Source organism: Alosa sapidissima, chromosome 24, assembly GCF_018492685.1.
Source record: "Alosa sapidissima isolate fAloSap1 chromosome 24, fAloSap1.pri, whole genome shotgun sequence".
NCBI classification, from domain to species: Eukaryota; Metazoa; Chordata; class Actinopteri; order Clupeiformes; family Clupeidae; genus Alosa; species Alosa sapidissima.
In genome coordinates, this window is record NC_055980.1 from 8,696,710 (window position 1) to 8,723,143 (window position 26,434).

Below are 26,434 nucleotides of genomic sequence, written 5' to 3' on the forward strand. Positions count from 1 at the left end.
TCATAGGAGCTGCAGCAGTGCGTGTAGCCTAAATCTTCAATTGAACAAACCTTTTTAACTTTGCATGCGAGATCCCTTTGTGGTACGTCATGCATCAAAACAATATAGAAAGGCGATACCTATTCATAGCCAATATATGCATGTCCATCTTATCTACAGTGATGTTGCATGCTAAGGAAGCTACCTCCTTGTAGGCTACTGTGTATGTGTGTACTGCTGCGACGTCATTTACAACGCGGCATCGCTGTCGTGTACGTCCGTCAGCACTATCGACTTTCACTGCCTGAGTTGCTGCTGAGCAACAAAAAACTGCGAAGATGGCCGGCCGGGTAAGTATCGCCTACTGTAAGGATAGAAAAAAAGTCAGTGATAACGTTCCCCTTCGTTGACAAACCGCGTTGAGCTCTTAGTATATTTTTCAGAGCTAAGATTTGGGGAAAAAACTTTTGACTTCCTAGGTTTTTAGTTGTGGCAAGGCAGTTGTACGTCATTGTGCGAAGCCCGGAAGGACGACTAGTATCTTATGACTTGCCACCTGATGGAAAGTAAAAGCAATGTACACGTCTAAAAGTCTTTATTCTTGTAAGACTTTTAGATTCGGTTACGCCAGTCTCAAGCATTTGTTGTTTAAAATTACTCATACTGAAATGCTTGAACGATGTATGCAAACTGATCAGTTGGCCATTGGTTAGCTTTGTCAGGCTAACCAAATTAGCTTGTTGCAGTGGCACAGCCGCACATCACACCGTGTTCTTTGAGTTTGAGTAGTCTGACTAAGTGTACATGTAACGTTAATATAGGCTATGTCTATTGTTTATTTATCCACCAAACAGTTCTAAATAAAGTAGCAAACTGACCGGTGTGCTTTAAGATGTAATGGTGCATATTAAAGTACATGTCAGCGATTGTTAACATTAGCAACACTGTCTCGCTACTTATTATTAACTTAATGAAGCAGTTCAATCCTTGACTTGCTGTCTTACAAAAACCATTCACTCGGGATACGGCTATGCCACTGCCTGCGTTGGCTTGTAATCCGTTCGTCCTCCAGATGTCAACAGACGTGACAGCACTCTGACTATCCAGTGGTGTGTTTTCGTCTGTCTCTGGTGAAGATAGCGGTTCCGTTCTAAGATCTTTGATAACAACATCCCTCTCTTGAGCAGTGAGCACATTACAACCTTGCCGTCCAAATTAATCTTGTGGTATGGCTATAAGTAACCTTTAAATGGCACCTTTGTATGTTTGAGAAGACTAAGCCACATGAGAATGCAAGGAACTTGCTTTAAGTCATCCACTTTAATCCTATTGCTCCTATAGGCTATGGCAACTTGTGCTATTAGGAGTCTGAGAATGGTCTTCCTGCAATAGTCTCTAGGTCTGTTCAGTGTTATGTATTCATTTACTTTAAAGGAGATAACATTGGTATTTAAAAGTCTGTCGAGCTGTAGTTTAGCCTGAGTGATATTATACAGTCTCAGCTCATTGTCTCATGCACAGGTAACTTAAACTGGTACAAAAGACATGTTCTCGCCAGGGGCCTCTGCCCAGACAGAGACGTAAACAAATTAGTCTGCTCTTCCCTCTACCTGACCTACCCAGCCTACTCCAGGCTGGTCAATGACCCTGGCTGAACGAAGCCTTTAGGGACACATGACAAAATAGGGGTTTTACCATTTCTCAAAAAAACAAATGTGCATACTGTAACTGTAGGCTAATCTCCTCTTTAATTTAGTGTGTAGTGTCAATTTAACCAAACTGATCAGTAATCTAATTGAAAGCAGGATTCAGTGAAAACCATTTGAAGCAAAGATAAATGTTTACATTTTTTGTTTATGAGACACCTTATCACCAAAACACCTATCACCAAATCTGGTTTGCATCATATGGGGAGAACAGGACATCCTGGACATTGGAAGAACTATTGACCCATATCCTTTGGAAATAGCTGGTCAACGCACTTACTAATTCAAACCAACCTTTTCAGTTTCCCCTTTCAAAAGCCAGCATTTTCCCCAGTTGTTTTGCCCATCTTAAGAAGGAAGTAGGCTAGTTCGATTAGTCTTGTCCTCTGGTCAGGTTGTTAAATGGACAATCTAAATACAGCACTATTCTATGTCTAGAAGTACTTCAGTGCACATAAATACTGTTGACATTTAGCACTGTCACTGATTGGTATAGTTTTAATAATAGACTTCCCTGTTCAGGATGTTTCCTTTTTCAAATCAGGCATAACACTGTCTGACTGTTCTTGCCATAGCCTACACTTCATGTACACAGATTGAATATAACATACTATCTGGAAAGTCATTGATGGCTTAGATTATTTTTTCCACAAATTGCTTACTTATGATTTGTAATCATGCAAGGGAAAATGCACAGCTGCCTTTCTAACTCCTCACAAGCCCTGAAGACAAGCCACTTATGTAGAGCTTTTGTACACTAGTCATCTTGTCAATCCCAAATCTTTATAGTTACTAAGAATTCTTAGTAAAGTGTCTCGCAGCAATCTGCCAAAGACTCCCAAATCCCCATAGTGTTGTGAAGGTGCTGAGGACTCTAAAGTTCCCTTGTTTAGCCTGCTCCCCTCCCTAGCAGTGTTTGGGGAATTACAGCAGCTCCATCAGGACCATCACAGAAGGACCCTGAGACAGCAGAGCTGGCTGTGACGTGCCTGATTTTCCTACCCTCGTCACAATACACTTGTTTAATTGCCACAGGGGAATCACTGCTAATAGCGAGGCCATCCTCTTTTTCCATTACCCAATATCTTGTAAGTAAAGATCTAGTAATGGCCTTTCTGTAATAGCAGGTGTTTGGTGTTTTACAGTGGCCGTGTAGTAAACCTGTTGTTTGCACTCTTTAAAACGTAGACCTAAGGCCTATCATAAATAGTCCCTCTTTCTCTTATACTCACTCACTTGTTCACACACACACACACACACACACACACACACACACACACACACTCACACACGTGCTACTACACATTCTACTGTATAGAGAACAAATGCGAGATTTAGGCACAGTTGCTGACTTCAGAAACACATCTTTACAAATCCACATGGGTGGCTTCCCATCGTGCTACCGAGCGTGGGAGGAATGTCTTATTGCCATGTCAACTTCAATGCAGAGAGTGGGCCGTACACTTGGTTTCCACGGCAATGATTGTAAATAGGTGATGCAGGCAGGGAACTCATAGGCCTACTAATCAGTATGGAAACTTACCACAAAATATCAACCAGACATTTTGCTTATGGCAACACATTGTGGTTGCACAGTCCTGTTTTAATCTCTCGTCCTGCAGGATTTCAAGCCCAATTTTATATGTTTTGTCAGTCACATTCCCTGAGAACCTGAATGTTCTAGGTAGGAGTGCTCGATAAATGCCTCTGTTAAGCATGATATTGATTTTCGTCAGACCTTTCAGAAGGACAAACAAATGGGAATGTTGTGTTAAACCATAAATAAGGGAAGCTGTAGTTGCTAGCAGAGAAGTAGACTAATATTGTTAAGGTTAGTTAATGACTCATTAGATGAAAAATGAGCATGTCATCTAATGTGATAAGAGGAGAGGATCTCAGATGGCTGTGTTCCTGTCTTGATGTTGATGTTGAGAGAGTCAGTGTTGAGTGACACCATATAGGCCACTGATATACTGAAGGATAAGACTGCAGTGCATCTTCAGCATTTCCCACTCTTGCAATCCCAAGCTGCATCTGTTTTGATGTGTGAGCACACACCTGTTTTCACCCTCTGGAGCAGTGGTTCTCAACCTTTTTTCAGTAATGTACTCCCTGTGAAATATTTTTTCAGCCAAGTACCCCCTAACTAGCGCAAAGCATTTTTAGTTGAGAAAAAAAGACTTAATTACAAGAATTACCGCTATGCTTCAACCATGACTCCATCGTTTGAGTTTTGACAGTGATTGACAGGTGATGGCGGGTGGCATGTGACAGGTTGGGTCGAACCATCCTGGTATGGAAATATTTATTAAATAATTGTTTTTAAAGTACTTTTGCATGGATTCTACTTTTTAAATATATGTATATTTTAAAATCTCACGTATCCCCTGGAGTGCCTTCACGTACCCCTAGGGGTACGCGTACCCCTATTTGAGAACCACTGCTTTAGAGGAGATCAATGAGAGGCTTTTATGTCTGAAACAGTCAGGCGAAGTACAGATGGGCCACCCTCATGTTGGTGTCTGAGACTCGGTCGGTTTGTTTGGGGATGTGATAGTGGTGTTTTTGCAGCTGTGGTGGCGATTTATACAACATATGCCATATATGCTAGGCATTTATCTGTACCAACTCAGAGCCTACCGGCATTAACAATTTACACCAGCCTGTGGTGTAGAGCATTTCAAAGTTAGTTTTGTGTTTCTTTATCTTCTAAAAAAATATTCACAGCTTTTAATAGGACTGAATGCATGCCTGCATTTATGAATTTGTAGTAAGTCACATTCTTGTCTGACCTAAATCATGCACATTTTTATTTTCTGTATTTTGTAAGTTTTGTGATGGAGGAGATAAGCTCAGAGAGACCCAGAGGATATCAACTCGGCAGCTAGCATTGAGCTGCAACATTTCACACAGTTCCATTAGTTACCAGTAGAAATCTCTGCGGTGATGTCCACGGCTGTGTTGACACTTGCCCGTGTTGGAATATCAGAATGGGTTGTCTGACCACTTCTCTCATGTCTTCTGCCCCAGATGATGCTAGCAGGGCGATGCCCAACAGACGAGCTGTCTTTGACCAACTGTGTCGTCATCAATGAGAAAGACGCGCAGATTGGACAGTAAGTTCCTTTTTTTTTGTAGTGTGGTGAGAAAAACGTCAGTGTATAATGTTTAATGTTTACAGTGCTGTAAGTGATGATCCACCATCATTGCTACAGATTTTTGAAACCCTGATTTTTTTTTATGTAGCACTGTTTAGACACTTTTCCTGGTCAAGTCATGAGTGAATGAAAATACTGTTTTGATAAGCTATTCTGATGCCACTTCCTCATACCTGGCATGTTACTGTGGAGCTACGGTGGCTCTAATGTTTCTTGACAATTATCTGTTTTTTTTTTATCTTTTTTTTATTATCTTGTAGACATGTGATAGTGAAGACCAATCCGCCCCACAAGTATGTGTTTACAGTTAAATTTCATCAAAGTGTCCCAGCTGGATCCATTGACTTCAGTCTTCCTCAGGTACACTGGGCCTAATTCCCTTCTTCCATGTGATGCCTGGTTCTGGCAGACTTTTGATGTACTGTACTGTATGTCTGTCTATGTATTTCTGAAGGTGAATGAAAATGTCCTTGTCCGTCTTTCAGTCCTTTCACTTCTGTTAGCTATGCTCCTCTAACCTTACAGTATAGATGTGGAAATGCCTCTGTCACATGAAATACCTGTCTTTGCTTATGAAATGAGTGTTGCTTCACTCTTTCGCTGTTACTCGCTGCTCTTCAGCACTCTGTTGCTCTGTTTTCGGCTTTTTATGTCTGTCATTGCCTTTGACCTTTGCTTGTCTGTCTCTGCCTGCCTCTCGCCCGTTAAACTTGACCTCAGCGTGGCCTCTCAGGTACTGCTGTAACTTTCTCACCCCAAGGGCTTATTTAACAAACACTTTTGGCTATATTCTACTTATTGCAGGTGCCACACCATAGACACAACGGTCTTGTTTCAGTGCTCATAAGTGTATTATTAAGCTTCACACGACTCACAAATAAGATAGATTAGTTGTTCAATAAGCCCTGCCATCAGAGGAGTTACCTTGTTGTTTTGTGATAATAGATAATAAGGCTATATAAATCCTATGAATCCAGCCAAATGATACCTGTTGTTTCCCTCATGAACCTGGACAAACTGGCTGGTTGTTAAAGGAAATACGGGCATATGGTTATTATCTGCCCATGTCAACAATAGCCTGTAAGAGGAAAAACCTGTTCTTGAATGACCATCATTAACAAGATGAATCTGAACTGGGAGGCCAATGCTCATGCTTATTCATTGTTGTTGCAGAGGAAATGGGCTGGAATCTCTATTGGCCAGGATGTGGAAGGTAAGTCAGCATTTCTATGTGACCTGTATGTGCACTTCTGAGTTCACCCTCACATGGTGTGCAGCATGATGGGGTGTTGGTAGTCTATGGGCTAAGGAACTGGGCTAGCATGCAGTACCCGATAAGTTGTGGGTTTGATTCCCGGACCCCGGCTACACCATCGTGCCCATAAGTAAGGCATTGAACCCCGAGTGGCTGCAGTTGGTGCCTGTACTGTAGGTCGCTCAATAGTGTCAGCTTAATAGATAAATACCGTACAAATAAAAAACATGTAATTTGGATCAAAGTGTCAGATAAATAAATAAACATATAAATAAAAATAATACCACAGACCACCTTTATTCCCTTCCATAGTCTTTCCTGGTGAGAGTAGCCATGGAAACATTGGTTCTGTTTCCATGCTTTAATGGACAGAAGCTGTTTCACCTCTGTATTGATTTTTGTCTGTGAAAAGGGGATGTGGGGATGGTGAGCAGAGCAGCTATGATTTATTGGATTTTGGGCGTAAGGAGATTATAAGTAAGATGTCAGAGCAAGATGGAGCATAACTGCCCAACCTTTGCCATGCTAACACAAGATCTATTCTCAATTTTCATATCTCAATGACCATGGAGCTTGGTATGTTAAACTCTTACTGAATCCTTTCAGAAGTACAAGGAACACATCTTTCTTGTAAACATAAGTTTTACCCAGGTGTTTACTCTGTAAATATATGTCAATTTCTTCTGAAACTGACACCATACGCGCAGCCATTGGCAGTGCCACCTGTTTCTGTCATTGTACAAAGCCCTGTTGAGATTGGTTCCTTGGATTTTGGTGATTTGGGAAATCGCTGTGAATTGAAGAATTGCTAGACGGACAAATTCAGATGCACTGGCAGATTCGTCTGGGGTCACCCAGGCCACACCATCCTGGCCTTGCTAAGACAAAACTCATGAGTTGCATTTAGCGTGCTTGGCTAAGATGGACGTCTCGGTGTTGTTGAACTTCCCTCAAGCTCTCACTTTGAGTTGTTATAATTTACCCAAAAAGTAGCAATTTCATTCCTTTTGACCAGAGTGGCTAGTTACAAATACCAAGGAAATATCTAGAGTGAGATGTAGTGGTCAGAGACTTAAAGCGGGAGATTATCGGCTCCAATGTGAAGCTTATCCAAGTTTCTCATTAGACAGAGAGAAAGAAAGTGTTATTACCGTTGGGCTGCCTAGAAATACAGCCGCTAATTGCCTGATTTGCATAAACAGCAGCAGCAGCTGCTTCAGAACAGGTGCTAATGTATTCTAGCATCACTCCTGCTAATTCAGCCTTCCTCTTCTTGCTCGCTACAAGCCCTTGCTGACACAAAAATGTATTTGCTTGTCTTGTTCTTACATTGTAAAAGCCCTTAGGGTTTTGTTGTATTTGAGTAGTGAGTGGTTCAGACTCTATGGAAGTGCATTAGAGGGCAGATGCGGTATGTGAAATTGATATGAAGCATGACAAGAACATCACTTCTAGGAGATGTGTGAAAGAAGCAGTATGTATTACCTTTGTCTATTCACTTCACAGTCACCAATTACAACTTCGACAAGTCCAAGCAGTGTGTGGGCACCATGACGGTGGAGGTGGACTTCCTGCAGAAGAAGAGTGTGGACAGCAGCCCCTACGACACGGACAAAATGGCCGCTGAATTCATTCAGCACTTTAACAGCCAAGCCTTCAGCAAGGGCCAGCAGGTGAGCGAGCGAGGACCTTGAGCTGCCAAGGGCAACTCTGTTCTGTGGGATAGCCTTTCATTGGACAATCTCAGATACAGACCATTGTGCTTTCTAATTAAAGGCCTATCGTGTCTACAACTGGCCCTACTAGGATTGGAGCACTGTCCTTGTGAAGCTCTGCTCTGTTAGCTTTTGCACACCAATGTGTTCGTTAACGCCCGTGTTCATGAAGCTGTAGAGACCATGAGTTCTCTTGAGACTGTTTCATTTAAACCCACTAAGCGTATTTATAGTATGTCCGCTCCTACACAAAGCATATCAACAACTGACCCACCACACTGACCCCTTGGTCCTCCTGGAATTGATTATGGTTTCTTGGAGGGGGTTGTACATTGGTGAAAATACCATTTCCTTTACATGGATTAGATGCCTAGATGTGCAGATCACGTCCCAAGCTCAAAGCTATTCATCTACTGACTACAAATAGTAATTGGAACAGTTTGTCTAGCGTGTGTGTGTGTGTGTGTGTGTGTGTGTGTGTGTGTGTGTGTGTGTGTGTGTGTGTGTGTGTGTGTGTGTGTGTGTGTGTGTGTGTGTGTGTGTGTGTGTGTGTGTGTGTATGTGGTGTGTTTAGGGAAGGGGGGGGGGGGGGGGGGGGGTGTTGAATGTGATTGTGTTTAACAAAGCACAGAATGAGAGTGCCTCCTCTGAGGCCAATGCAAGTGAGTGGAGTTTTTTTCCATGTTAATCAGCCTAGGAATCGACTGATTTGGCTTGGGAGCTGAGTCGCCTCATTTTTGCTGCTTTTAATTAGGGCCTGATTAAATGCTTACCAAGAAAGCCCTCGGTATTCGAGTTAATTTCTCCCTTGTTAGAAGGAACCTGACTAAAATTAAATCTCCACATTTCAGCTTGTGCCACCATGAAGATGAAATTGTAGTGCCATCGTCGAAGCTCTATTTACAGAGGCATTTCAGTGCACTAAAATTGTACAGCTTTCCTGTGATTGAAATCTCTTTTTTTCTCTTCCTCCCCCCCCCCTCTCTCTCCTCCCTCTCTCTCTCTCTCTCTCTCTCTCTCTCTCTCTTTATCTCTATCGCAGCTTGTCTTCAGCTATTGTGACAAGCTGTTTGGCATTGTGATAAAGGAAATAGAAGCCATGGACCCCAGCATCCTCAAAGGAGATGCGAGCTCGGGCAAGAAACCAAAGGTACTCCGAGAGGGCCCGACCCTTCTCCTGTTAGCGTGCTGATTTGCTCTGTTGATCTGATCTGATGTGATCTGATCTGCATTGATTCCTCACCCCCGCTTCTCCTTTTACAGATTGAAATAGGTTTGTTGCTTGGCAACAGTCAGGTGATTTTCGAGAAGTCTGAGAGCTCCTCGGTGCAACTCGTTGGTGAGAGTTTACCTGACACACACACACACACACACACACATGTACACACTCACGCACGCATGTACACACACACACACACACACACACACACACACACAAGACACAGACACAGCTCACTCCCTTGCTTGCGTGTTTACACAGATGTTTTTTATGGCACAGTGCTCTGGAATAGAGCTCTGTAATACCTACCTTTTCTACTGTAGATGGCTCAAGTGAGATTTCAGCTGTCAGCTTTCCCAAAGCCACTAGCTACTTGTTATTGATGAATGTTAAAATGCCTCTGGTTGTCAGGCAGCTGTGGAAATGTACTCCTTCAGTGATGCCACGTCTCACCGGCTCGCACACATTTAGAGTTTGTGTGTTTGAAAAACACAATTCATCTCATAAAGAACCACATATAGTTCCACCCACACTAGGTTAGGATGTATTAGAGTTATTGCTGATAAGGGTATTCCCCCAATCTGTGTTCTGCATCTATGCAGCAGCCTTATAGGACCTCTGCCTTCTGTGATGCTGGACTTGGAGATACCAATCCACTATCTCTATTGTGTACTACCAGGTGTAGCCACTAGGTGGAAGCATCTGACATGTTTTTGTCAGGAAAGGCTGCTTTCAGTCAAGAACTTGTTTAAAATTCCTGACATATCATAGGTTTCCAAAATACATTTTCCCTGCAATTATTTACCCTGTTTGCACTTAAAAGACATTACAGACCATGTAATATGAACCCTGAATCTAGTTGTAATGCTTTCATTAATTGCTGTGACTTATTGTGCGAGTGAAATGTTTTGTTAGCGTTTGCGTGACGTCGGCCTCTAAAGCCTCTGGTTATCCTCCCCCTCTCTGCTCCCACAGGGAAGTCCAAAACCCGGGAGGCGCGGCAGTCCATCATCAACCCCGACTGGAACTTTGAGCGCATGGGCATCGGTGGCCTGGACAGGGAGTTCTCAGACATCTTCCGTCGGGCCTTCGCCTCGCGAGTCTTCCCTCCCGACATTGTGGAGCAGATGGGTGGGTTCTCTCTCTCTCTCTTTACCTCTTCACCTTATCCTTCTACCTGTCTGTTCCTGTTCATGTATCCTCTTTTCTTCCAGCCTTTCCTCTGTGTCCTGCAGTGCTCTCTCTTTCTTTTTTCCTTCCCTCTCTTCCCCCTCTCCCCATCTGTCATGTCCTCGTTTCATAGTCCGTGTCGCGTGGTTTGGCCGGACCTCATTGCGCTGTCACCAGTAAATCTTCGCTGGGCCCACACACTGTCAGCCTCCCAGAATGCACTGGGAGGGCTGACTCATGAGGAAGTGTGTGTGTGTGGGGGGGTGCATTCGCCAAAGTAAACTCTGCCGTCTGAAGCCTAATGATTTAATAATGATCCGGTCTAAGACTGTTCTCGTGCTCTGCTCTGCTCTGCCTGATGCTTGGGGCATTGATAGTTGAGACATCGCTGACAAAATTGCTCGCAGAGAGAGTCAGACAAAGTTGTTTAGTTTGTGTCTTTGTGGCAGCCAGGCTGTTGATGTAATGATCTTGGTGAATGCTTCAGGTCATTTTAGATCACACAGTACGGTAATGGGGAACCAGCATGTGTTCTATTAGAGGCAGCAAGTTTAATTGAACATTTTGTAGGTCCCAGGCCCGGGCAACACCGGGTCCGCAACTGAAGCACTCCGTGCGCATGGCGTAGAAATAGTCTTAAAAGACTGGTCTAATGTTTTTGAACGTACGCGCCGCTATCACCTGTGGTGTAGCCAGTTCCGTTGTGCCCGGTATAGCCTTCCTGTCAGTACTACGTCTGAGTAACCATGTCATTTCAGTGAGGTCAAAGTTTGCCTGAGGTTTGTACCTGATAAAATGATAGATGATCTATCATTTCAGTCTAACAGAAATTAAGTTTAGAAATGTCCTGGTGGGTAGTGCAGGTAAAAGATGAGTTCTTAAGGCTAGATGGAGTAAGGGTAGTGCCAGTGTGTAATCTCAGCAATCCCCGTTAGATATGGTTGGGGGCAGCAGTGTCTGCGTTACCTGCACTCATCCCTACAGAGCGTCCTGCCTGGGCTATTAATGAGGGGCTACTGACGTGTCCAAGCAGTGGGTCTATCATTTCCCCACCCACTCAAAGTTGTCTTGATTCACATGAACATTGTTTACACTTTACACAACACCTGACAAATAAATACCCCCCCCCCCCCCCCCCCCCCCCCCCCCCCCCCCCCCCAACACACACACACACCACACACACACACACACACACACACCACACACACACAGACACAGACACACACACAACAGAGCACGCGTAGGCACCAGGTCAGCTCGCCAGTGTGGTTGACATGGGGTTGGGAGATGACCTTTGGGGTGCTGATGTACGCGGGAGTTGGCCTCTGGCTGGGAGCAGCTGGCCGCAGTAATGAGATGGCGAGCTGTGATAGCGTAAAGGTGAGGGTCTAATTGGGCTGTGTGGGGCGCCCAGGTGCAGAGAGGGAGAGAGAGCAGGAGAGGGGGAGGAGGAGAGGAGCAAGCGAGAGAGGGGGAGAGGGAGGGAGAGAGAGAAAGAGCAGGAGAGAGGAGAGGAGTTATGGAGGGAGAGAAAGAGCAGGAGGGAGGAGAGGAGTGAGGGAGGGAGAGAGTGTGCAGGAGAGGTAGAGGAGGAGAGGAGCGAAGGAGGGAGAGAAGAGAGAGAGAGAGAGAGAGAGAGAGAGAGATGAAGAGAGAGAGAGAGAGGGGGGGGGGGGGGGGAATCTGGTCTTCAGGAGGAATGGGAGGCAGGGGCGGAGAGAGAGAAAGGGGGAGGACAGACGGACGAAGGCTGGGTGGAAGACCGAGAACTTGCACTCTTAGTCACACCTGCACACTCCCCCTGTCTGGCTCCCTCACGCACTACACACACGCGCACACACACACATCCATGTCCACGTCCATACACAGAGACACACATTCACAAGCTCACTCTCACACAACGTTTTCAAAGATAAGGGGGGTTCCCACCTTAAAGGTCAGTTCTGTAAGGTGAGGACAGTGGCTGCAACCCCTACCCCCCAACACACGCGCACACACACACACACACACACGGCTCTCTCCGCAGCAGCCGACTCCTGAGGCCTGGCGGTGGCCCAGCTGTCATCAGGTGTGAATGGGCAGGGCTGATTTGGATCTGGGGCCTGGCTCTTATCTGCAGCCGGTAAATGGCAGCCAGCGGGCGTAATTAGGCCGACCCGCCGCTGAGCCTGTCTGGGAAGCAGCAGAGCGCCAGGCTGAGCCCCGCGCTGCTCACCTGAGTGGTATTTGTGTATGAAAACACATCTGTCACACTGAAACAACTCAGCAGGCTTTTACTGTAAACCCCCCCCACCCAATAACACCCCCACAGCCCCCGATTCACTCGCCTCCTGGACTTTTGCCCATGGCCGACAGTCGTGTACATTGGTGAATAAGCCTCCAGGCTTTGGTCCTTGCTAGTTTTTCCCCTATATTAAAAGAACCTTGACTTAATAAAATAATTTGTGTGTACACTAAATTAAATCTTGGCTACATGTCTTCATTTCTTACTCTCTCTCCCTCCCTCCCTCTCCCTCCTTTTTTCTGTCCTGTGTCCCTCTCCAGGCTGTAAGCACGTTAAGGGAATCCTGCTGTACGGACCTCCTGGCTGTGGTAAGACGCTGATGGCCCGACAGATCGGGAAGATGCTGAACGCCCGCGAGCCCAAAATAGTCAACGGCCCCGAGATCCTCAACAAGTACGTGGGGGAGTCCGAGGCCAACATCAGGAAGCTGTTCGCCGACGCGGAGGACGAGCAGAAAAGGGTGAGAGATGGGGAACCCTCTGGTCAGACACACACACACACACACACACACACACACACACACACACACACACACACACACACACATGATTTATACACACACAAACACATATTCACAGACCCCCACACAAACACTATATTCTTAAGATACCATCAATCTCCAGTGGCGGGTATCCAAAACATGAAAAGTCTAACTATGATGCGTCTGTTCCTGCACCACATTTTTTGGGGAATGGGGAATTTCCATTGCACTTCCAATATTGCCCAAAAGTAAGCATAATCCTCATCTTTGGATACAACCCCAAGAATCTAGACTTACATGACAGTCTGTCAGTTTGTTCGGCAATGTTTAATTAAAATACTTCTTTAAGGGTTATTGTCAAGATGTTATTGGCATGTTGTTGGCAAACATCAACAATGGAAGCCCTGAGCAGACTTAAGTGTGATGCTCAGTGAGTTTAGCACAATGGTGTACTTCACTGTGAGACACTGAAAAATCTTTTCAGCCATGGGCTCTTCCATCCTTGTGCAATGCTGGGCTGGGCTGGGTGTGACTGTTTGACAGTGACGGTACTCACTCCACACCTGCCTAATGAGTGTTGCACTATCTCCAGCCCAAACCCCAACCCACCCACCCACCCATGTTCTCCCCCACCACCTCTTGTCCCGTGGGGGGCACCAGGGTGGCCCGGCCCTGCCCCCCCTCCCAATAACAGCCCCTCACCTGGGCGAAATGTTACGGTTTGGTCCCAGAGTGGTTGACAGGGCGGCCAGTGATGTGGGAGATAAGCCTTAATTGGAGGTGCCACTGTGCACGCGGCTAGCCAAGCCAAAGACCGATCTCTGACCTTGGTGATGATTGCTTCACATATTTAGGTTGGAATCATTAGCCAGAATGGTCATTTAATTTGATCCGGTGGAGATTGATGGTTTGCCCCTTGGGCCGCTGGCTCGGTTTGCGTGGTTTGTGAAGCTTCAGTTGGGTAGACAGATGTTGTGCAAATCCTTTGCAGCTTGGTGCCAACAGCGGGTTGCACATCATCATCTTTGACGAGATCGATGCCATCTGCAAGCAGCGTGGCAGCATGGCTGGCAGCACAGGGGTCCACGACACGGTCGTCAACCAGCTGTTGTCCAAGATCGATGGAGTGGAGCAGCTCAACAACATCTTGGTCATAGGTCAGTGTCACTTTACCAAAATGAATACAGTGTGACATTTCTGACAATAGCGTATTCCTGTTAGATAGGACACTGCATTTTTCACTACAGTAACATATGCAGGGTATATCAAAAGCCCATTTTCAGCCAATTCACTGATGCCTCTTGGTTGGAACTGCTCAGTGCACTATATGATTCTATTGCGTTCCATTTTCAGGAATGACCAACAGACCGGACCTGATTGATGAAGCCTTGTTGAGACCTGGCAGACTAGAGGTGAAGATGGAGATTGGTAAGACACCTGCTCTTATGTGCAGCAATCAGTTGCTCTAACCACTCTCTCATTGCTGTGTCATTTTTTTTGTAGTGTTTCTTTGTCTGCTCAACTTTGTGGTGTGTGTTTGTGGTATGTGTTTGTGGTGTGTGTTTGTGTGCGTGTGTGTGTACGCCTGTGTCCCTTCTCTCAGGGCTGCCCGATGAGACCGGACGTGTCCAGATCCTCTACATCCACACGGCCAAGATGCGCGAGTTCAAGCTGCTGGCCTCCGATGTGGACGTTAAAGAGCTGGCCGCCGAGACCAAGAACTTCAGCGGCGCTGAGCTGGAGGGGCTGGTCCGAGCTGCCCAGTCCACAGCCATGAACCGCCACATCAAGGTTAGAGTGCTGATCTCAGATCAGGCAGAAGTATCCCTTTAACAGACAGTTACATGGATAAAGTCTTTCTTTTACTCTGGTCCAAAATGACACACTGCTGCTACAGTACAATGCATTTTTTGCATAATTTGAGGGCAAATCTATAAAACTCCAAATGTACAGAATCTGAAAGAGTGATATTTCCATTCTCTTCAAATTGGTGTTGTCTCTAGAATAAGGCTACACTCTTTGTAAGGAACAATCAAACCATTATCACTGTATCAACAATACAAATAGATTAAGTGAACTATTCTGTTAATGTTATGTACAGCTAGCTATGTAAGCTAGCTAACTAGAATACTGATTAAGTAGATGAGAGAAGTAGAAACCCTAGGCTTAACTTCATCCAAACTTGATTACAGTTTGCCAAAGTGTGCTTTTTTGAAGGCTAGCGTCCTATAGGATATGTTTGAATGACATTGTAAAGAACTACTTGGTCCGGTCTGCTATAACTTCAGTTAATACATCTGTCTCCACTCTGGCCAGACACTTTCTCTTGGTGCGTGTGTGTGTGTGTGTGTGTGTGTGTGTGTGTGTGTTTGTGTGTGTGTGTTTGTGTGTGTGTGTGCGTGTGTGTGTGTGTGTGTGTGTGATTAATCAGACGTGCTGACTACAACTCCAAGGCGAGCAAACACACCCAGTGTGAGGGAGGCCCTCACCAGTAGAATGCCCAGCTCAGCTCATATTTGATGGTGTTGAAAACCGATCGACAGGAACTCGCACAACTAAACTGGGATGACATTAGCTTTGTCTCTCTCTCTCTCGCTACTCAGTCATCTGTCCAGCTCTCTGGCTGAATCACGCTCCTTTCTGGTCTGTGTGTTGAAGTTTTAATAATGGGTCATGCTCACTTAAAAGACTTTTGGACTATTTTTTCCAAAACTGAAAATACAAAACTGCACATTAGTTTTCCTGACCCAGATGCACAGTTGCAATTATATCAGTTGCTTAGGATTCTTAGCAACCTCTGTTTGGGAGATGGGCACTGAAATATGTGCTGATGACTTTAAAGATCACTTCCCAAATTTAGCATGATGCATATGTACATTGTCTTAAAGGGGTGCTGGTGTTGTAGTGACTAAGGCATTGGGCTAGCAAGCAGGAATTCACAAGTTGCCACTTTACCAAATAATTGTCATGATTACTGGTTGCCACTGCTGTCCCCCTGGGTTTCCTGCGGAGGACTGTCTATGCATTGATTACCATAAGTTGCTTTGGATAAAACTTTGAATTTTTTTTAATTCATTTTTGAATAAAAGAAATGTAAAACAGTAAAGTACTCTACTCCTATAGTACTCTGCTTAGACTGAAGACTGTGATTTTTTTTTTTTTTTTTTTTTTTTTTTTTTTTTTGTGTGTGTGTGCTAATTTCACCTGTCCATTACAGTCACGGCCATGGGCTAATACTGGTCTAGCCGAATAAGTAACTCTCTGTCCCTCCTTGCAGGCCAGCAACACTGTTGAGGTGGACCTGGAAAAGGCAGAGAAGCTACTAGTGCACAGAGACGACTTTCTGGCCTCTTTGGAAAATGACATTAAACCGGTAAGAGAACAAGCAATAACTGCTCCATTTTAAGCTATTTTCACAGTCGAAAACAAATTCTGATAACTAGTGCTAATTGATAATTGATTCTGCTTCCACAAGCTTTTTTTAAATTTCTTGATACTCTTCTTGTTCAGGCCTTTGGTACCAACCAGGAAGACTATGCCAGTTACATCATGAATGACATCATAAAGTGGGGCGACCCCGTGACCGCCGTGTTGGACGATGGCCTCCTGCTTGTCCAGCAGACCAAGAACAGTGACCGTACCCCACTAGTGTCTGTACTGCTGGAGGGTCAGTGACATTCTGTTCAGCAGCACTCTTTTATATACTTCTGTCAGTATTTGTGTTTCTCCCTCTCTCTCTCCTTTCTCTCTGCCTGTCTAGCTTGCGCTTTCTGCTACAGAAGCATCATCTCCTCAGTTCTTTCCATTGCCCATTGTTGATAGTTGCTGAAATTGAGTCCTAAAACCTCCTCTCTGTGTCTGTGGTTTTCTTTTCCCACCACTTATACTCTCCCTCGTATTTATTTCTCTCACACTCTCTCACTTCCATTCGTGCTGGCATTTATGGAGTGAATTTGTTTGGTTGGTTTTACTCACCCATATCGTCAACCCATATTGTGTGTACATTCCCAGCGAAAAACCGCCGTACAAAACATCATAAACGCTCTCTGTCCCCAGGGCCGCCGCATAGCGGCAAAACCGCCCTGGCTGCCAAGATCGCCGAGGAGTCCCAGTTCCCCTTCATCAAGATCTGCTCCCCAGACAAGATGATTGGCCACTCGGAGATCGCCAAATGCCAGGCCATCAAGAAGGTGAGCGATGGTGGCCATGGTTACTTAGAAAACTCTTCAATCACACGGGTTGTTTTGAACTGTTGGGTGGTGCAGCGTTGTCAGCAGCACATCAGTCACAAAAATCAAATTAGTTCTGGTTGTCTTTTTGTTCTAAAAATCTTTGTCTGTCCCTAGTCTTTAGTTATAAAATGCCTCTGTCCATCCCTGTAGATATTCGAGGATGCCTATAAGTCACAGCTGAGTTGTGTGGTGGTGGATGACATTGAGCGGTTGCTGGGTAAGTATCCCTCTGCCAGAGAAACACGCCAGACAGTTTGTCTCTTTACTTACCAAAGAATGGCCCATGATGGTAAACTAAGTGCCACATCAGTAACGAGCAGTTTTGCGTGGCTCCTCTTTCCAGATTATGTCCCAATTGGACCTCGGTTCTCCAATCTGGTTCTGCAAGCTCTGCTGGTTCTGTTGAAGAAACCACCTCCACATGTGAGTACAACAGATGAGAATGAGACGGTCTGGGAATGCAATTGAGACGCTGTCAGCTATGTGGCATGTGACGCCCTAAAACACATTTATACATGTATTTGTTCAACGTAAGGAAAGAGCAGTACTGACCATGACAGACAGGGGGCAGTAGCTTAGCCTCCCAGTTTGGTTTGCTGGGACGCTAAGCTGGTGGTTGAGTCATAATGGGAGGCATTTACGGTATTTACTCGTTCAGTTTGTGTAAAAATGTGTCTGCGGTTGGCGTGTGTATCCTTGTCAGTCTGTATGTGTTTTTGAGTGATTACTGGTTTGACTGTTATTTGTGTTTTCATGCTGAAATCTGCACCTCATTAAGGGTAATTGTTTTGGTGGGAGAGAATGTTGTTTTTGTTGTGTCTAGAGATGTATGGGTGTACGTTAAGGCCCATTGTTTCTGATCTGTGGCTTACTGAGCTATGTAACCCAAAAGAATGTGCCATACCCCTTTCCCATTTCAAACTTGATCTCAGAATAGGTATGGACATATATTAATGTGGAAGTATAGTGGCCACCAAGAGTATGGAACCAGATATTGTGCTTCACAATTCAGTGGGTTAAAGATGGTGTGCGAACCAAGGTTATTTCACAGCATGTTCAAACTGTATCCTTTGACGGTGATGTGAGTAGTGTGTGCGAAGTAGCCGTGTTTGTTACAGAAATGGTGTATTCTTACTATATCCCTAATGCTTTTAAAATTACATTGTAAATGTTTATTCCTGGTTTGTGCCTGGTGGTTTAGAGCAATTACATTTATTCACATGTGTGAGTATAGGCTAGCGTTGTGTGTTCACCGTGAGGTTGTGTTTGCGCTGAATCTGGCTTGAGGCCTTTGTTGGGAGCTGTGTTGTGTTGTGTTGTGTGTTGCACGTATAGTTGTGCATTGTGTCGCCAGTGTAGTGTAGCCTTGTGAGTGAGTCCCGCTGTTGTTCTGTTGTCGCACTGGAGCCGTATTGTGCTGCTGTTGCGGCGTTGCCTCCGCCGCAGTCATCGTCGTTGTTGTTTTGGGGGGCTGAATGGGGGCTGGCTGCGCTATTTCCCCCCGGAGCGGGGAGCGAGGGGCCCGCGTGGCCGGGGAGCCCAGCGGGGAGCCGGCCCCGAGCAGAAAGGGAGACCGGTGGGAGAGCGCCGAGCTGGCACAGCCCGCTGCCTGTGTGGCACTTCATCTGCATGCAACCGACGCAAAGCCCCACGCCATGGGGGGGGGGCGGGCGGGAGGGCGGGGGTGGGGGTGTGGAGGGTAAGGGTCGGGGGGGGGGGGTGCATACGGACCATAATCCCCCTCTTCTCATAGCCGCAGGCCTCTGGGAATCCATCAGCGCCTGGCGCAGTTGGACTGGGGTCGGAGGAGGCAGGCGAGGCGCAGCTCAGTGGAGGAGTGCGGGATTGCAGATAGCGCCGCACAGGCCGGGGGTGGGGGGGGGTTTGGGGGCTTTGTTTTGGGGTTTAGTTGTGTCGGGGGTCGGGGGGGTGGTGGTGGTGCGAGGGGTGGTTGTCGCTGCAGCAGATACCTTGTATGTGTGTCTCTTCTCAGCGTGAGATGCATGCCGCTGCAGTGTGAGGTCTTGGCTGAACAGGAGATGCTCTGTGATCTGTGGATCATCTCCCTGCTCATCACAACGTTAGGGGGAAGTAAACTGGACAGAATGGCCTCCTGAGGCAGGAAGGGCTCCTCAGATTGATCAAATCAGGGAACTGTATCACTCATTCTCAACCAAAGGCCAGTAGCCTTATAAATCCAACTTTCTGTCATAAATCAGTTGAATTGTATTATTGCTGTGGTTTTTCCCTGATGCGTTGTCCAATTTTAAATGGCCTCCTTTGACATGGAAGGTTTGTCATGTTGATCATATCAGGGGACCGTATCAACTTATCTTCAAACGAAGGCCAGTAACCTTATAAAGCGTCCAATTCTGTGATATTCAATTGAATCTTCATATTGTGCTGGTATGTCCCAGATGGTTTGTCCAATCCTGAAATTCTCAGGTTCTCGGTTTAGGCTTGGAGTGCCAGCAGTTGGAGCTTCCACATCTGGTACCATTTCTTGGTGTTGGCAACCTGAACTCTCCAGTAATGAAACACCATGTGCTTTTGGTTTTTTCACTCTCCTCAGGGCCGCAAGCTGCTCATCGTCGGCACCACCAGTCGCAAGGACGTCCTGCAGGAGATGGAGATGCTGGACGCCTTCAGCACCAAGATCCACGTCCCCAACATCTCCCGAGGGGAGCAGCTGGTGGAGGCCCTGGAGGTGAGCACCTCGTCCAGAGGAGGGGGAGCACCTGCTAACCTGGAGGGGGGAGGGGGGAGGGGGGTCAACCACCACCACCAGCCTCACAACGTCAAGTGTAGTGCACTACTCATGCAGTCCACTAGAGGGAGCTCCCTCTATGGCTCATTCAGTGGGAGAACAGTCTGTTTATGCTTGATCCCTTCAGCAGATAAGAAGCAGCATTTTGGGGCTTGTTGCACAGCAAACAAACCGCTGACGCACAATTAAAATGACAAGGTTTAAAAAACAGAAGTTGTGTGAAGCACCTGCAGCTAGCTGGGTGGATTTACACTTGAAAGGCAGTCTAGCACACATGTTTTGTGTAATTAGCTGCAACCGCATTGTTTGACTGTAGCTGTAGTTGGCCTCATGGCTGATGGCACAGTAGGCCTGAGGTGGAGGGTTGAGGCCTTTTTATGGTGTTTCAGGCTGATGGCACAGTAGGCCTGAGGTGGAGGGTTGAGGCCTTTTTATGGTGTTTCAGGCTTACTGGCACTAACTGATCTTACGCGCCGTGGTTATCCATGCCTCAGCAAACGAGTCATCTGAGGAAAATTGACGACCGGCGAACATGCTTAGATGTGTGTTGTGGTTTTTAACACCTTTCTATGTCTCTCTCTCTCTCTCTCTCTCTCTCTCTCTCTCTCTCCTTCTCTGGCACAGATGCTTGGTAGCTTCCAGGAAAAGGAGCGTGCCATCATCGCAAAAGAAGTGAAAGGCAAGAGCGTGTGGATCGGCATCAAGAAACTGCTGATGCTTATCGAGATGTCCCTGCAGGTGTGTGTGTGTGTGTGTGTGTGTGTGTGTGTGTGGGATGTGTGGGATAGCTAGAGAGCGTCCACACAGCCCACCCATGTGTCTAGACGGTCGCCTGAGTCACGGCTCGCTCGCTCGCCCGCTCGCTCGCTCTCACCAGCCCATTTTGTGGCGCGAGTCGATCTGAATTAGTGTCAGTTAAGGGCTCGGTGACGAAATGAGAACCAGGCCGGGAGAAGGGAACGCTCCAGAACCGTGGGACCACGGCCAGCAGAGCAGCCAGCATTGCTCAACACTCAAGGCAGGGCTACTGGCCTGGTTGACATTACCATAAGCTCAAGTGTTAATTTTTGACGTATTTTTTTTTTCTCAATAGGCTTTTTTTTTTATTAGGCCTGCCTTGTTTTGCTTTGTCGTTGGATTACATCTGGGTTTATTTAAGTCGTTATAAATCAGTAATTAAGATATTTTGAAATATCCACCAAACATATCTGTTGCACATAAACTTGAACAAAAACTCAAATGATGTTACTGAATGAAATGTCAAGTACTAATCTAAAAACTATGGTAAAAGCAAAGTGAGTGTTGAAGACATCCTGTATTCATTTCTACAGGGTCGTGGAGGTTGTGTTATCACACCGGGCATGCAGTTTTTTTTAGTGAACATTGGTTAGAACTACTATATGTCAAAGCACAAGGTTGTTTTTGTTTGAGATTGTTTACACATAGTTTTATGGGGATTGTAGTTTAGTGTGGCTGAGTTGCCACCGCTTGTAGTCCTGTTTGTGCGGGATGCTGCTGTGTGTAATTGCTGTGGTATGCATCGAGTGCTCCCCACCAACCTTGAGAGAGAGAGAGGAATGAACCTGAGTCTGCCGAGACATGCTGCTCCCAGCCGCCCGCCATGTGCTCTCTCTCTCTCTCTCTCTCTCTCTCTCTCTCTCTCTCTCTCTCTCCCATAACCCTCTCATTCTCTCTGTCTCTGTGCTTATTCCTTTATCTCTTTCTCTCTCTCTCTCTCTCTCTCCTCCCATAACCCTCTCATTCTCTCTGTCTCTGTGCTTATTCCTTTATCTCTTTCTCTCCAACTATCTCTCTCTCTCTCTCTCTCTCTCTCTCTCTCTCTCTCTCTCTCTCTCTCTCTCTCTCCCATAACCCTCTCATTCTCTCTGTCTCTGTGCTTATTCCTTTATCTCTTTCTCTCTCTCTCTCTCTCTCTCTCTCTCTCCTCCCATAACCCTCTCATTCTCTCTGTCTCTGTGCTTATTCCTTTATCTCTTTCTCTCCAACTATCTCTCTCTCTCTCTCCCTCTCTCTTTCTCTCTTCCTTCTCCTCCCTCTCTTTCCTTTCCGTCTTTTTTTCCAAGCTCTTAGACTCCTCTGTTTCAACTCCAATGGCCATAGGCGATTGGAGAGATGAGTTATTGCGCGCTCTGCCATTAATTTTTTTTTTTTTTTACACCTCCTCTCCACCACCACCACCGTCCCCACCCCCCTGCCCAGTCTTAATGTCCTTAAGCTAGAAGCTTTCTTCTTACCCTTGAATGTTGTACTCCTGCTTCTGTTCCATTGTGGGAGTCGCAGTATCTGTCGTGTTTACCTGTTGAGTTGTTTATACCATTTTTAAGTATATCTTTTTTTGGCCTTTTTGCCTTTATTATGATAGGACAGTGAGAAGGCAGGAAGCGAGCGGGAGAGAGAGATGGGGTAGGATCGGAAGATGACCGCAGGTCAGACACGAACCCAGGTTCTCATGGGCATTTGGACCCCTATATGGTATGAGCGCTGTAGCCAGTTGCGCCACAGCGCCGCCCCATACAATTTTTAACGAAGGAGGCGTCGGTGTCTCTTCTCCGTCTGATGTGGTCACATGATTCAAGCGTTGTACCTGCAGTTTGATAGATTAGCCTGAGTGCTGTCCCCTCTAGACCAATCATGATGTTCTTGGCCAGCTAAAAGGTTGTCAACCAGTCAATTTGATTTACTTGCTTCTATCTTTGTGTAAATTAATGAGGAGTTCCTACCCATGCAAATTCAGATTGTGTCATAAGGAAGTTTACTGAAGGAATAGTGCCATGCCTTTCAAATAGATGTGCCTTAGTAGACACTTCTCAGTACCTTTGACCAACCATCTCCTCCTCATCATCACAATGGCGCCTTTGCCTTGGCTGTAACGTCACCCGTGCTCACATCCCAACAAACTCCACAAACCTTTCCCAGAGCATCCGAGTTGGAGTACTACCTTGGTTTGTGACATGACACCCACGCCCCATGATAGTCAGCCACCCACCCATCCATAAAGTGTCACTCCACCAAAAGGCCCAGGTTTCGCCCCCAAGGGATTGAACGAGTGCTCATTGCGTCCTGATGCGATGACGTGTGGCCTGTGTTGTGTGTTATGTGTGGGTGGTGTTGTCAACATGTCAGGCTGAGCTGTGGAGGGACTCCAAAGCGCATAAGACTTGAATTTGCCTGTGGATGACAAGTGCTCTTCCATGTATACACGCGCATGTTTCTTGGGTGTTCTCAGAATGAGGTTGCTGGCGACCGAATGTGTTTTCTCATTTGAGCTCTGTGTGTGTGTGTGTGTGTGTGTGTTTTCAGATGCATGCTGAATACAGAGTTAGGAAGTTTCTGTCCTTGCTCAGGGAAGAGGGCGCGTAAGTATACTTTTGACGTCCATGTCTTATAATAAGAAGCATACTAATTACTCTTTGGACTTGATAGGCCATTGATGTCCCTCTCACAGGTCATGTGAATTGCTATTTTTTTTTCTCAGGTTGGATTCGGACCTTCACGTGAGGATATAAGAACACTGCTAAAGCAATGCCCTGCAGACATTCATGGTAAGTCCAGCAGTCAGTGGGGGTCAGCACTAAAACCACACCAGCTAGTGTGTGATCCTAGCCTTGGGTGCAAGGTGTTAACTCTGAAGACCGTTGACATTCTGCAGGGTTCAAGGGCAGACATTTAGCTCAATTGAGAGTGTAAAGTGAGCCAATTGAACTCAGTCAGTGGCCAGCGAGTTGCCTTGAATGAGGTCAATGAAATGCAGGAGTGTGAGAGGGACCTCACAAACACTGTGTGGCCTCTTATGAATAGATTTCTATCCCCCCCACCCCCCCACCCCAACCCCGGTCAGCTCTCTTTCACACTGGCCTCATCTCTCCCTGACAGTGTCCAAGGAGGACAAGACCACAGGCAGCTTGTGTTGGAGTCGGAGAGAGAGAGAGAGGAAAGAGAGAGAGAGAGAGAAGAAGGGAGGACGCTCTCTCTTTCTGTTCCTTCCGGGGTCTCTACGTGCTCTGAGACGTGTGTTGTCAGTGGTGATCATGACCTGCTGGTGACACTACCACCACCTCCAGGACACCCACCCCACCCCCCCACCCCCAAGACCACACAGCTCAGCTCCTCTCTGTCTCGGTGGCTCCTCAATGTTGTCCTCTTCTGCACATCCAGCCTCACACTCCCATGGGTTGCTCTGCATTGGTGTTTCATTGTTTCTAGTGGATGTATTGATGTGGTCGATGTAAAGGCTGGACTGAACTGTGTGTGTGTGTGTGTGTGTGTGTGTGTGTGTGTGTGTGTGTGTGTGGTGTGTATGTGCACACTCAAGCATGTATATATGAAAAACCTGCTGTGCTGAGTTTGATTATATTTGCTACTTAAGAAATCATTCCACCACAAAGCAAAAATGTTTTTCCTGGTCTTATGTATATCTTTCTTTCTTTCTCTCTCTCTCTCTCTCTCTCTCTCTCTCTCTCTCTCTCTCTCTCACACACACCCTTGTTCTTAATGACTATTCTTGTGCCACTTATATATTTTATGATTATTGTGTTTGTAATTATGAACACTAGTTGTGCTTTTTCTGACCAAATCCTCTTCTCTTTTGTGACACTTATGGTCTTGTCTTGTAAAATAAGTTTTTTCACTGAACTGGATCAGCTCACTGTTGTGCCTTTGCATAAAGTAGCATCTCGGTATGGGAAACTGTTTGAGTTGTTGCTGTTATTGCATTCAACATGGGTGACGGACTTTTGTGTATGTGTACAGTTAAAGGGAAACTGCTTGCCTCTAAAAATACAGTTAAGACAGCCAATCTCCTCTATTTTATTATTTTTTGACGCATCTGAGGCTTAGCCGGCTAATGGCTCTGAGATCCCCAATCTGGACCAGTATGATGGTATTGGCGAGTGAGGCTGCAGGAGGTGATGTCATCGCCATGGTTTTTGAAAGTGCTGCGCACCGGGAAACCAGCGTGCTGACCCAAACTCCCCTGGGCCCTATATGCGTCCCGCCACGCTGGCAGTTGGCACAGTCCAACTGCGGCCAGTCCACGCTCCCTCTCTTTCGCTCTCTCTCTCTCTCTCTCTCTCTCTCTCTCTCTCTCTCTCCCCATCTCTCGCTTCCCTCCAGCATCTGAAGAGCCAGAAAAGGAGATGGACAATCGTGGGAGAGAGATGGACCATCTTATTCATCTGTCAGTAGGGGTTAGAATTGTGCCGCACCAGATCGAATCTCTAAACAACACTCTAGTTTCCAGCATAGAATGATCAGATAAACCTCAAATCAGGAATGTTTTCCCATTTTTCAGGATTTTTCCCGTGGATGCTGTAATGTAGAAAAACGCCAGGCCGCTGGCTACCTACCTTATACACTTATACACTTGAACAGGTCTTAAAAGCGTATAGAATACTTTTGTAGTACTTATTACTTACTCTGTTATGTAAGGCTTATGACCATTGTCGCACTTCCAAGAGGTAACCGCATCTTAACTTTATCTTGCCTTGCAGTATGATTACAGGGTGGCTGATGTCTCTTCCATGTCACTTAACCAAGCCTGCACACCAGTGTTCCCCCATGAAGGAGTAAGACTACTGTACATTAGTAGATATCAGTGCTATGTGACTTTGGTAATCTTGACCTGCAGTCCTTGTGTGCAAGGTATAGAGTCAGAAGTGGTAACGCCAAGAACAGTAATGCTCAGTGAAGAGAAACAGTGACTACACTGCCAATGCTTAATCCTGATGTACATGTTTCTAACATTGTGATTTGATATTGGACGTTCTCTGAAAAAGTGCAATCTTGTCCAATTGCGATTTTGATTGCAATAAAAACTACACTAAAATGCAAATGGCTGAGACCGTTAAAGAACCCGTGTTTTTTTGATGGCATAGGTCCCAGTCTCCTGACCCTTGTCACACATATGAACAACGCACGTAATGGGGATCGCATTTAAATGTGGCACACATGGACTACAGCTATCGTGGTGTGTGGGAATATTGCACTGATTCACTCGTCTCGGAGCCTAGGATCTTGCTCATTCTATTAAATTAGCTGAGGAATTTTGTCAAATTAGCGCAAAGTAGCTTTAATTCATTTTGTATTGCTGTCCTAACTTTGCACTTTGCCCATGATTTAAAGTAGGGCCCGGAGCAAGAGCTTTCCAAACGTGCATTTCCCATTGGAAACGTTTCCCATCATCTCTGAAAATCTGTGACTTCTTAGCACATTTGTTTTTGATTGCTAGCTAGCACAAATGAACTGCTGGAGGTCTGTCACTGACAGCTTAGGAAGATTTTAGCAGGGACTCATATTATTGTTCTCTCTCTCTCTCTCCCTCTCTTTCTCTCTTTCTGGAGCTTTCTCCCAGACAATAACTAGGCAAGCAGGCCTCACTATAAGTACAGAGTGCTCCCATTTCTCATCATGAGACCTTAGTGTGAAAATGACAGTGCAGCTGCCTCTATT

At 45.9% G+C, this 26,434-nt stretch overlaps 1 protein-coding gene across 1 annotated transcript; it reads left to right on the forward strand.

Moving 5' to 3' along the window:
- Window positions 1-185: 185 nt before the first annotated feature.
- On the forward strand, window positions 186-25,817 carry LOC121699678 (vesicle-fusing ATPase). The gene is made up of 22 exons (XM_042082000.1): window positions 186-329; window positions 4,716-4,801; window positions 5,104-5,203; window positions 6,017-6,056; window positions 7,605-7,771; window positions 8,856-8,963; window positions 9,077-9,152; window positions 10,008-10,163; window positions 12,747-12,946; window positions 13,959-14,124; window positions 14,321-14,395; window positions 14,571-14,758; window positions 16,245-16,340; window positions 16,478-16,634; window positions 17,024-17,157; window positions 17,350-17,416; window positions 17,543-17,622; window positions 19,772-19,906; window positions 20,591-20,704; window positions 23,288-23,343; window positions 23,463-23,529; window positions 23,861-25,817. Exons 1-21 carry the CDS (start codon window positions 318-320, stop codon window positions 23,491-23,493), a joined length of 2,244 nt encoding a protein of 747 aa, XP_041937934.1. The 5' UTR covers window positions 186-317; the 3' UTR covers window positions 23,494-23,529; window positions 23,861-25,817.
- The last annotated feature ends 617 nt before the right edge of the window (window positions 25,818-26,434 follow it).